This window comes from Asterias rubens, chromosome 8 (genome assembly GCF_902459465.1).
Source record: "Asterias rubens chromosome 8, eAstRub1.3, whole genome shotgun sequence".
Lineage (NCBI taxonomy): Eukaryota > Metazoa > Echinodermata > Asteroidea > Forcipulatida > Asteriidae > Asterias > Asterias rubens.
Window position 1 is genome coordinate 12,568,455 of NC_047069.1, and position 12,058 is coordinate 12,580,512.

Here is a 12,058-nt window from a genome sequence, read left to right on the forward strand (position 1 = left end):
CTTTGTGAAATTGACCCAAGGTATTTCTTTAGGTTTCACGTTTAATTTCCAATTGATATACGCTGCAATTTCCCCAAGAATCTATCACTATAATAAATTTCCATTTATTTTACTTTTTTTTATTATTTTAATCGAGCGGACACGGTTGTTTCCCCTAGTTCTCTGCATCTGAGGTTTCTGCTTCTCGTGATTGGCCTTGAGCTCTAGGATGGTTTCTTGCAGTGTCTCACACTCTTTCTTCAACTCTGTTTGGGCATCTTTCAGCTCGTCCAAGTCACTCTTGATGGTGCTCAACTTTGCTTTGGCAGCCATGCATCTGATTCCATTCTCTTCTTTGGTCTTTTGAGAAGAAACTAAACGGCTTCTTCGCTGTGGTTAGTTCTTCCTTGGTCTTGAAATGTGTTTTTAGCTTGACAGTGGAACTTTCCTTGGACTCTGCTCGTCGTTTCTTAATGTCTAATCTGAACTTCAGGTACTGGTCAAGTGTCAACTCCGCAAAAGCAAGACCAACCTGTGCTTCTCGGGATTTCCAAGTTTTCCTCGAAAGTTTCCTCGTAGGTACGTAGACGGTGAGATGGTCTTGACTGAGAAGAAGTGATTTGCTTGTCAATGTGAGCCTTTGCTGTCGTGAGGGATGCCGCGGTTGCAGCTAGGGATTTGACAAAATCGGAAGTCTACTGATGGTAGCTGTTTCTTTGCCGCGTTTACTTTTGGCGACTTCAGCATTTGCTTGGTTTATTCATCTATGGCGATTGTGTCCCGGCCAAATGAGAAACAAAACTTAACTTTACTTGATATTTAATCACTTCGGTTCTGGTCAGTTCTATTAAAATTTTTCCACACTAGGCAATTAATTATACAATAAATAAAAGTAAACATGCAGTCACCTTCCAAAGGTTGGAAGCAATACCAAAGCTGGAATAAGTGTTTATACTTGAGTACATATAAAAGATGCTCGAAATCAGCCCCATGCACACATAACACAATAGGAAACACTTTGTCTTTATTGGATTTACAGTTGTTTGTAGTTTGTACGAAAAATATACTGTTTTGCACAAAAATAATTATTTTTAACATTTTCGCAGAAAAATATCACACTTTGAAGAAATGGTTTAATGATTCTTATTTTTGATCAATCACAAACTCGGTGTAGCTCTTCAAGCACAGATTTTGCATTACTAAAATGTAACTTTGTCAAAAACTTCTACTTTTCCTTCAAAATTGAAACATGAAAATATGTAACTAAGGTCTGTGCTTCTCTATCTCAGTAAATTTTCCCAAGTTATAATTCAACAAAGCAACATTTGTATTACATTTTTACTGAAACTCATTCTTGGAGCTCCAAAATAAGTTTTGCGATAGATTAACCACATAACACTATATTTTTTTGAAATAAGGAGAGACAAAATGGCAAAAGTATTAATAATGTTTCATATTGCACTTTATTATCCACCAAAATTTCACTTGAACGATCTTTTGTATTTTTTAGATGCGAAGTACAAAATGTTTCAACAAAAATGAAGTGGGTTCATTCAGAATACATGTTTTCATATGATTATGTACAAAGTAATAAAAATCAAAGAATTAACAATTCAAGGCACAGTGTCTACGAGGGGTGGCAATTGGCACCCTTAACTCCTATGTACAGAGAGTAAAGTGAATACAAAAAGGCAAACCATAAAGTCAGTTTGGCTATGAAGGGTGGCCATTGGCACCCTTAACTCCTATGTACAAAGAGTAAAATGAATACAAAAAGGCAAACCATAAAGTCAGTTTGGCTATGATGGGTGCCAATCGGCACCCTTCATGAAGAGTCTATACTCCTATGTACAAAGAGTAAAATGAATACAAAAAGGCATACCGTAGTCAGTTTTGCTATGAGGGGTGCCAATTGGCACCCTTCATGAAGAGTCTATACTCCCATGTACAGAGAGTAAAATGAATAGAATAAGGCATACAATAAAGTCATTTTGGCTATGAGGGGTTCCAATCGGCACCCTTCATGAAGAGTCTATACTCCTATGTACAAAGAGTAAAATGAATAGAATAAGGCAAACCATAAAGTCAGTTTGGCTATGAGGGTTGCCAGTCGGCACCCTTCATGAACAGTCTATACTCCTATGTACAAAGAGTAAATTGAATAGAATAAGGCAAACCATAAAGTCAGTTTGGCTATGAGGGTTGCCAGTCGGCACCCTTCATGAAGAGTCTATACTCCTATGTACAGAGAGTAAAATGAATACAAAAAGGCAAACCATAAATTCAGTTTGGTTATGAGGGGTGCCAAGAGGGGTGCCAATTGGCACCCTTCATGAAGAGTCTATACTCCTATGTACAAAGAGTAAAATGAATACAAAAAGGCATACCGTAGTCAGTTTTGCTATGAGGGGTGCCAATTGGCACCCTTCATGAAGAGTCTATACTCCCATGTACAGAGAGTAAAATGAATAGAATAAGGCATACAATAAAGTCATTTTGGCTATGAGGGGTTCCAATCGGCACCCTTCATGAAGAGTCTATACTCCTATGTACAAAGAGTAAAATGAATAGAATAAGGCAAACCATAAAGTCAGTTTGGCTATGAGGGTTGCCAGTCGGCACCCTTCATGAAGAGTCTATACTCCTATGTACAAAGAGTAAAATGAATAGAATAAGGCAAACCATAAAGTCAGTTTGGCTATGAGGGTTGCCAGTCGGCACCCTTCATGAAGAGTCTATACTCCTATGTACAGAGAGTAAAATGAATACAAAAAGGCAAACCATAAATTCAGTTTGGTTATGAGGGGTGCCAAGAGGGGTGCCAATTGGCACCCTTCATGAAGAGTCTATACTCCTATGTACAAAGAGTAAAATGAATACAAAAAGGCATACCGTAGTCAGTTTGGCTATGAGTGGTGCCAATTGGCACCCTTCATGAAGAGTCTATACTCCTATGTACAAAGAGTAAAATGAATACAAAAAGGCATACCATAATGTCAGTTTGGCTATGAGGGGTGCCAAGAGGGGTGCCAATTGGCACCCTTCATGAAGAGTCTATACTCCTATGTACAGAGAGTAAAATGAATACAAAAAGGCATACCGTAGTCAGTTTGGCTATGAGGGGTGCCAATTGGCACCCTTCATGAAGAGTCTATACTCCTATGTACAGAGAGTAAAATGAATACAAAAAGGCATACCGTAGTCAGTTTTGCTATGAGGGGTGCCAATTGGCACCCTTCATGAAGAGTCTATACTCCCATGTACAGAGAGTAAAATGAATAGAATAAGGCATACAATAAAGTCATTTTGGCTATGAGGGGTTCCAATTGGCACCCTTCATGAAGAGTCTATACTCCCATGTACAGAGAGTAAAATGAATACAGAAGGCAAACCATTAAGTCCGTTTGGCCATGAGGGGTGCCAATTGGCACCCTTCATGAAGAGTCTATACTCCTATGTACAAAGAGTAAAATGAATAGAATAAGGCAAACCATAAAGTCAGTTTGGCTATGAGGGGTGCCAATTGGCACCCTTCATGAAGAGTCTATACTCCTATGTACAGAGAGTAAAATGAATACAAAAAGGCATACCATAAAGTCACTTTGGCTATAAGGGGTGCCAATTGGCACCCCTCTTCATTTAAGAGGGAAGAGTGGGGGAGATTATGGAAAGTCCACAGTAATGTTTGTACGGGCTTACTGACTAAGTGAAAAATGTACCCCGTCCCAACTAGGCATTCCTTTTTCAACTTTGCCCCAACAGGGGAATAGGGAATAATTAGCAGGAACCAATACATGAATAACAAAGGACTTAGTTACTGCTGTCTGATTGAAGGGTTTGGTTACTGTCTGATTCGTAATCATACACATCTGTAGGCCCAGGTGCAGGACTGCTCTCATCGTTTTTCCTCCCAACAGCAGATGGCACAAGCTGGTTAAAGCTTGCAGGCAAGTGAAACAGTTTTGCAGAGTCCTCTTCCACTGCTACACAGTTCCGTGCCTCCTTCAAGGCTGCTATCAGTCCTGTACCTGTGGTTCATTTAAAATCAATAAAAAAATCCTCAATAAATTTGAATGTTTTTGTTGCTATAAACGTGTGGTTCACATAGCATGCACCCTTTCTAAGGTTTCCATAGGCTTGCGAGCTACAGTGATTAAGTTCACTTACGAGGCATCATTGGTTTCATTCTTAGGGATAGATAGTAATAATAATATTCATTCGGAGTTGTGACCTATTAAATGGTTTGTAAACTCATTTGAATGGAACATCCACCAGAACCTGCACCGAGAAAACGACCCATCTGGACCCCCAGAACCAACATGTTTTTGTTAAGCTTCTGAAACTTCATAGTGACCAAAGCACAATAATAATCGAAAATTAAAGTGGGGCTGGAAAGTGCTATTAGAGAAGATCAGAGATGAGTATGAACATGTATAATTTAAACTTAAAAGTTTAATAATAGTATGAACAACGTTCTATTGAAATGCATTAAATTGTTTTAAAATTACTTCGAGGCATTCATTTCTGAGAAAAAGAAGAGCTGTATATTGAAAGAAAAAAATTGTTTTATTTAACTGATACAAAACGGTTTTATTTTATCATCAGCATATAATCACATTTGTTTAAAAGCCGTTTGCGTTTTTGTGAACTGTTTCTATTGTGAAACACTGTGCATGTGTCTTTTTAATAATTTCAGTGATGTCTTTCGCTGGGTCGTAAACATTTATCCTGTGAGGAACATTAATAAACGCAGTTTTTTCTTCAGATAAGCCTTTTAGTTCTGATTCTGAGTCCAAGGTAGCTCTGGGGCTACCTTGGACCAGTACTTACTATCACTTCGTAGTATTTTCTCATTTTTTTTTTTCACATGGAGGCAAGTGCTAAAAAGAAAAGAATTTACTTTTCATTAAAAGTAGATACTTTTAGTGTTTTAGTAAATACTTTCCAGTAAAAGTTTTTACTTCCTTTTATTAATATAGATGGCACTAAACACATCCACTGCATGTTTTATCTGCCATTTTGAGGTTTACTGAGTGTACTGCCAAACATCATTAAAGCCTCATTCAATAGCAAAATAATACTTGTGAATTGTGAATTACGGTGACCATTTCGAATTTCAAGCATGCCTTTTCGGTCCTATCCTGAAGCTCTGCTGTTCCTTGCTCTGTAAACCAAGAATGTCTTGCAAAGCTATTCTACTACATTGTGTGCTTATATACCTGTTCCACAGCATGCATCCAACACCCATTGTTGAGGGGATGAGCAGGACAAAATTATCTCTCTGTAAAGATCCAGCGGCTTCTGAAGAGGATCTGCAACCGACCCATCTTCCCCTCTGTACTTGACGTCCCCATCACAGATAATCAAACTGCCCGAGCTTGCAGAGTTCAGTTCCCACTCCATCTTTTTAGAATTCGGCTGATGCTTTGCAATCACCATTCCAAACACAGTGTCTGTAACTGGTTCATCTACATCAAATGAAAATGGAACATGTATTAACAATCAAAAGGTATAAAGCAAAGATCATCGGGGATGTCTGCAAAAAGTCTATGCGGCATTTACTGTAATAAGCCAGTCTCTCAAACAATGGAATATGGTGCAGATATGGACGCTGAAATTGGTCGTTGTAGCAGTGCCCAGTGCCTTAACAAAAACCGTTTTCATTTGAACAAAATGGATGGTTACTTACCAGATTTTAGACCTTTGATGTGATAGAAGCAATTTGCAACAAAACTAAATTGCTGACAATTTGTTAAGATGCGGTTGACTAAGGGTGGCTGGGGTACTTGGCACAATATCACCAATGTGTATCCGGTGAGCTTTGCAGATACATTTGTCGACGTGAAGTTCACCACAAACGCTTCCAGACGAGCCTCTTCCCACTCCTGTTGAAAAATAATAATTTTTAAGTCCTTTTTAGTTTTTGGGGCTTACAGTGTGGGAAAAAAGTGTGTTGATCACTCCATGGAACGAGTCAGTTACACCTTCGTGGACGCCTTTCTTCTTTCATTTTCCCTATATGAATCCTGGTAGGTCTATGTTTTTTATGTGCAAATAAACCGGGATACATTCTGAGTGACATTTCAACTTGGTTTTATAAGGCAAAAGCTTATACATGACATACAATGTATTTGTTGCGTATTATGGTAAACTTTTCATTTTGTATTTCCATCAGTGGATGTGGGGGAGGTTTAGTTGGAATAACCCTCCGAAAGAAATCGCTAAAGGGTCTATTTACTTTTTGGAGGACAAAAAACAGTTTTTGATTTAAACAATGTCATGAAAATAATTTTCGCCTCGGTGATCATGAGATGAAAATGATTTTAGTATGAAAAAAAAAAACGTATTTCCATGACATGGTTTTACTCATTTCTCAAAAACTACAGCACCTCAGCAACTAAAATTTTGCTTTCAACTATCATTATCATCAAACGGTGTAAGTTTAATGTAAATCTGAATCTGTAGACATTGTGTTTTGTATTACAAAAAGTACCCGAATGGGGGTAAAAACACATTATCTTACCCACAGTATACTTAATACTGCACGAAAGTTGATCTTGATTCTCAGCTCCCATAAAAAATAATTTTGGATCCGCCCGTGATTTCAGTTTACTTTTGTAGCTGCTTCAATACAATTGCTTATTTATGTATACTAAACGATATTGAAAGAAAACGATTCATCCAGATTTTCTTGTAAGTTTTTTTTAAGGCCACACCAAGAACACGTCTTTCACTACCCAGAAGTTACATCTCAATATTTAATTGTTAAACTTTACCATTGGCATGTCGAGGATTCCAAGATGGAAGCCTGGGAAGGAGCTGTCTAGCTCGACAAGCATGTTGTAGCCGGCATCATCAACTGTCCCGTTTATGTGGAAGCCGGACGTGTTCCTCTTCCCCTTGTGAACAATCTCACTGAAGCTCTGGTCCTGCCTTAGCCTCCACCTTCAGTAACATCTGGCAGAACTCACTTAATCTATTATTTCACACACACAAGATTGCAGGATTTTAAAAAAATCATTTTGTTGCATTTCCAATTATTTAAATAAGCACCAATTGTGCACAGGGAAAAAGGAATCTTTAGCTCTGTAAATGATGCTGCTGCTGTTTTACAAGATAATTAGCTAAGGTTTTTTTTTTCTTTGGTAAGATCGAGTTGTTACTGTAGGCTCAATGCTTGTTGCAGCTGCGACCAGCTTGGCTAGATCATATCTTTTTTGAGATATTAGTAGAGTGTGATGTGGCTCTGGATGGTCCCTGATCATCTTGGACTTGGCTTTTGAGTTCTTCAAAGGCTGCCTCCTCAGAGTTAAACAATTTGTCGTAAGAAATGCTTGTACTGATACAACTATTGTCATTGAAGCAAACCCAAGTCTCAAAAGAAGGCTGGTGTTCTTGAACACATCCGTCTCTGCATGTATTTAACTATTTTAGTTTCAGTTGTTTTTTATAAGAATAGTACCTTTAATTTCACACTAGAACCTTTTTAGTAGTGGTAGAGTACTTAGCCTAGTGTTTCTACTCAATCTGAGGCCCCGAGGGATCTATCATTGGGTCCCATGGAATCCCCCCCCCCACCCCCCACCCCCACCATTATCAACTAAGGAAGTACTCTTCAATTCACACCGAGTCCCATTCAGAGCTTTTGGGGATCTGGTTTTTAATTCACCCCTCCCCCCCCCCTTCCCCCTGCTCTACAAGGATGGCCACAGCTAGCTACTACTGAAGCTGCCCTTTCTGGTGTGTTTTAATTTTCTATAGGGGCCTATAGTCTAGTCCTGAACAAACTTACAAGGGAAAATTTACAACTGCCCCCTGTTGGCTGTGTGTGTGTGATCTGGATCAATGACCTTGTGTGTGGGTGGAGCTACACTGCACTCTGTGTAAAGGATAAGTGTGATACACTGTATTACATGCGCACAATCAATACTTTGCAGTACTTTGTACAAAATGCACACTATGTGTGAATAATTTGACCTTAATCTGCTCTGTGTGCAGGATTTGTGTACACTGCTGCTGTAGATTCATGAATATTAATACAAAATATTGATTTAAAGGGGAGTGTTTTACTGAAATCTGTGTAGTGCTGTGCAACTTGACTGATTTCTCACAAGTTTTATTGATTTATGTTGCCGTTTTTAGGAATAAGGAGCATTTTTATGGACAAGTTTTTGTGGAGAATGGAGAGTAAAATACCCTTTTTTCCCCTAGATATTGAAGAGCGTTGCATGTTGAATGGCAAGCTATTTTTGGGGGTGTTTTTTATGTTAAAACAAGTGACAACCATGGAGTCCCAGCCACTGACAAAAGACCACTACCTTCGTAACTTTTCATGCATTATCGCTTCTCGGCCTTTTGGCTAAGATCATGTGTAGTATCTGTTCTTTTCAGCTTAATATCTGAAACGCTGCTCATTGAGCAGCCAGTATATTAAACTGATTTTTGGATCTGGGCCATGGAATAGGGGCTTGCCTCGTCCTGGCCACGGGTTGGCCTGGTATTGCACTACCTCCAGGATTCGGCCCACTCCCCATTTATGGGGAAATAATGAAATCAAAAAATAGAATCATGAATCAAGTTAAATGATAACATTTGGATGTGAACCTCAGTTCGTTAACCTCTGTTTGTTATACTTAGCGGGATGCAGCACGCAAGGCGGTGGTGATGACTGTGGGGCCAATCTCAGATCCAGCTGCTGTCTTTGTAATCACTGAACCAGAGAGAGACCCAGTGACGTTGATCTTGAGCCGCCTTGCTGCTGCACGGCCCCGGGACCAGAGGGTTGAAATCTGCCCGCTGTTGCTGGAGTTAATGAGGTCGCTGTCCATGGAACCAGTCAAGAAGAGATCAATGTCTTCCGCCGTCGGAGCTCGGTGAATTGTTTTATGGACGACGGAAGTGACCTGGGCACTAGCAATGATTCTGGTGATGTCATCTTGTGAGAATAACTTACGAACAGCCTGCATGTAGAGAAATCATCACCGGCTCTTTCTTATGGAGAACTATTTTATGCCTTTTTGTAATACTCCTTTATAATATCATCAAATCAAAAAATATAATCATAAATCAAGCAGCTCTTTGTAGTATATCTAGGAATGATTGTTTGAGGAGAGTTATTTCTTTCAAATTTACGCTTTGTTTGCATGTTCGGCAAATTATTGAACAGGTCAAAGTAACACTGAATTCATTTTGAAGCCATGACCAGCAAATGTAATGTGCTTCTGCAGAGGCCTCAGCAGTGGAATTGATGGCTTGTGAGACACGCATAATTGTCTGTTCCTTCTTCTCAGTGACTTTGGACAAGAATTTACTTTTTGCTAAGGTTTGCAGAAGCAAAGTAGGTGCATGGAATTCCAATTCATCTATTTGATTTGTGAAACTGAAGTTGGTCAGACCTTGGAGTGATGAATTCCTGAAGCATGATTTTGTAGCTGGTGCACATATCTTGTTCGCATTCTTCCTTCACTACCTTAATAAAAGTTCCTTCGCACCCTTTAGCTTCATAACTGCTTCTATTAAATGCTCCTTGTTATTGTCAGTGATAGCAGAAACTGCAGCTCACAGCCAAATAGATGTTACCATCTTCTTTTCCATTTTGGAGCCATGGTGAAGAATTACCTTTGAATTGAAAAAGAAGTGTTGAAGATTAGTATACAAATATTGAGTGGCTCATAGTGGAATGGGAGGAATATTATCGCAAGGTAAAATTTGGACTGTTCCATTTCACTCGGCTTCGCCTCGTCTTCGCCTTGTGAAATGGAACAGTCCAAATTTTACCGAGCGATAATATTCCTTTCCATTCCATGAAATTTGATTACAGCGGGTGGATTCTTTCAAGATATGAACATCAAAATACCACGAAATGAACAATAAAATACCATTAAATGATTGACTAATTACGCCTTCAACAGATTATGAAGTAGCAAAAAATTTAAAATGTACATCTACTTCGCCAACTGCCGGTAAAGTTTGACCTTGTATACGTTGTGTGCAACAGTTTCGGGCCGGTTGTGATCGACATGCAACGCGCTTTGCGTGAAAGAGACTGAGTTATTGTCATGATCCTGTACTTTTTGACACCATGTAAAGAAGAAAAACAAAATTCAATGCAACTTCAGCTTTTGTTTTTGAAATACATTTTATCCACTTACAATTGAGTTATATTTAAGAAAGTATGAACTCTTCACAGATGAAGTCTACTTTGAAACGTCAAAGTCCTCTGGATCATCGTCTGATACCCTCTTTCCAGAAACCACTGCAGTAACTTTCCCCGTTTCTTTTGACAGGTTGTTCTAACTCTTTCCAAAGTACACAATATGGGAAATTTGGTGACCTGATCCAGCTTGTGTCTGTCTTGTGTTTTCTTTTTCTGGAGTTTGTTTGCCAGTCGTTTGTAAATCTCTGCTTGTATTTCTCTGTCCGTGTTTGCCTGAATGTCGGTACTACTTCAATCAGCTTTTGTCTTTTTTCTACTTGCAAATTGTCAAGAAAATCAACAACTTTGTTCTTACAGCTCACACTCTTGTCAGTAACCATTGCGGTAACTTCCCCCATTTCTCTTCAAAAGTCGTAGTCTTCTGCGGAGTGTCCTCGTCATACCAAATATGGGAAATTTGGTGACCCACAGTCTTCCCAGCAATGATATCCTTTACTGTCTGAAGTATACTCACTTCCAAATCCCCAAATTTATTCTGCTTACTTATATCCAATGACCCTGTGTCACAAGATCTGAGTAGCCGATCCAGCTTGTGTCTGTCTTTTGTTTCCTTTTTCTGGAGTTTGTTTGCCAGTCGTTTGTAAATCTCTGCTTGGATTTCTCTGTCTGTGTTTGCCTGAATGTTGGTACTACTTCAGTCAGCTTTTGTCTTTTTTTCTACTTGCAGATTGTCAAGAAAATCAACAACTATGTTCTTACAGCTCACCTTCTTGTCAGTAACCATTGCGGTAACTGTAATGTTTAAGCTTGGATGATGATCGATGAACTTAAGTATCAATGCAGTGACAGACACCAGTACTTTGGTTGCATGATAGAACTGTTTGTTTATTTACTTGACCTCTGACCTTAACATAAAGTATGGAGCGCCTGTGATAAAGTAATACGATGCATGAACACTACATCCCTCTTCACCTTGAATTGAGCCCATGACATTAAACAATAAATGAAGGAAATTTACTTGGTATGTGTCTTGTGATTTGACAAGTGAGTTTTTCTCTTAAACATTTCTTTTGAACTTCAAAAATGTATAAGCTAGCACAGTCACATGAGAAGATACATTTTGCTTGAGGTCACTCCAAATATGCATTTTGTTTAAACACTTTGAAACAATTTTAACTTACAACTTTTAACTTATAACTTTTAAATGCAAAAACACAACTGATGAAAAAGAGTGTTCAACGACAACTTTTAACTTTTAAATGCAAAAACACAACTGATGAAAAAGAGTGTTCAACGACAACTTTTAACTTTTAAATGCAAAAACACAACTGATGAAAAAGAGTGTTCAACGACAGTTGATTGGTTAGAGTCATGTCCTTTTGAGTTATTTCACTGTACATGCATAGTCCTTGAAGCGGGTGGGTGGGTTGCGTTCTCTGGGTGGGTTTCTACGTGGCGCTGGTGGTGCGTGCGGCTGTGTAGGTGTGTCTGGCAATTCCTCAAGGTCAGACTCATCTGACTCGTGTGATTCAATGCGAGGCTGTTTGTTAATGCGTTTGAAGCGCGAGACGTTGCGAGTGATCCGGTGTTGTTTGCGTTGTGCTGTGATCATTGATCCTTTAGTTTTTATCACTGTGTAGGGTTTCATGTGGTATGGGGTCTGGCCTTTGGTGATCATACCATCGCGGCGGATGAGCACACAATCACCCTCCTTTATGTTTGGCTGCTTGGCATGTTCGCGTTTGTCAGCGTACGCTTTCATTGCAGCTTTCCGTGTTTTGTCTTTGCGGTGCAATTTGGCATTGTTAGCAGATTGTGTAGTCTGAGGAAGGCGTGTCCGGATTGGTCGACCGAAGAGAAGAGTAGCCGGTGGGATACCAGTCGTAGCATGAGGTGTGGCGCGGTGGTTGCGTAAGAATTGGT

At 39.2% G+C, this 12,058-nt stretch overlaps 1 protein-coding gene and 1 non-coding gene across 4 annotated transcripts; one reads left to right on the forward strand and one right to left on the reverse strand.

The window, feature by feature from the left end:
* Positions 1–2,198: 2,198 nt before the first annotated feature.
* LOC117293845 lies at positions 2,199–11,287 on the reverse strand. Of its 3 annotated transcripts, none has more exons than XM_033776304.1 (6): positions 10,491–11,287; positions 7,772–9,597; positions 6,756–6,955; positions 5,669–5,864; positions 5,199–5,447; positions 2,199–4,007 (listed from the first exon to the last, which is right to left on the reverse strand). In XM_033776304.1, exons 3-6 carry the CDS (start codon positions 6,816–6,818, stop codon positions 3,790–3,792), a joined length of 726 nt encoding a protein of 241 aa, XP_033632195.1. In that variant the 5' UTR covers positions 6,819–6,955; positions 7,772–9,597; positions 10,491–11,287; the 3' UTR covers positions 2,199–3,789. The 3 variants fall into 3 exon arrangements, with proteins under 3 accessions (XP_033632195.1, XP_033632194.1, XP_033632196.1); XM_033776303.1 differs by having other exon boundaries at positions 10,131–11,287; XM_033776305.1 differs by lacking the exon at positions 7,772–9,597.
* Positions 8,319–8,511, forward strand: LOC117294080. Its single transcript, XR_004519502.1, has one exon. It is a non-coding gene; the product is annotated as a U2 spliceosomal RNA (small nuclear RNA).
* Positions 11,288–12,058: the final 771 nt, after the last annotated feature.

Excerpts from the sequence above, each read along its gene's own strand:
- LOC117293845 (XM_033776305.1), bottom strand. The coding sequence starts at position 6,818 with ATGCTTGTCGAGCTAGACAGCTCCTTCCCAGGCTTCCATCTTGGAATC. Across the intron at positions 5,448-5,668 it reads CATCAAAGGTCTAAAATCTG|ATGAACCAGTTACAGACACT; the intron begins GTAAGTAACCAT and ends CATTTGATGTAG. Across the intron at positions 4,008-5,198 it reads GGATGCATGCTGTGGAACAG|GTACAGGACTGATAGCAGCC; the intron begins GTATATAAGCAC and ends AATGAACCACAG.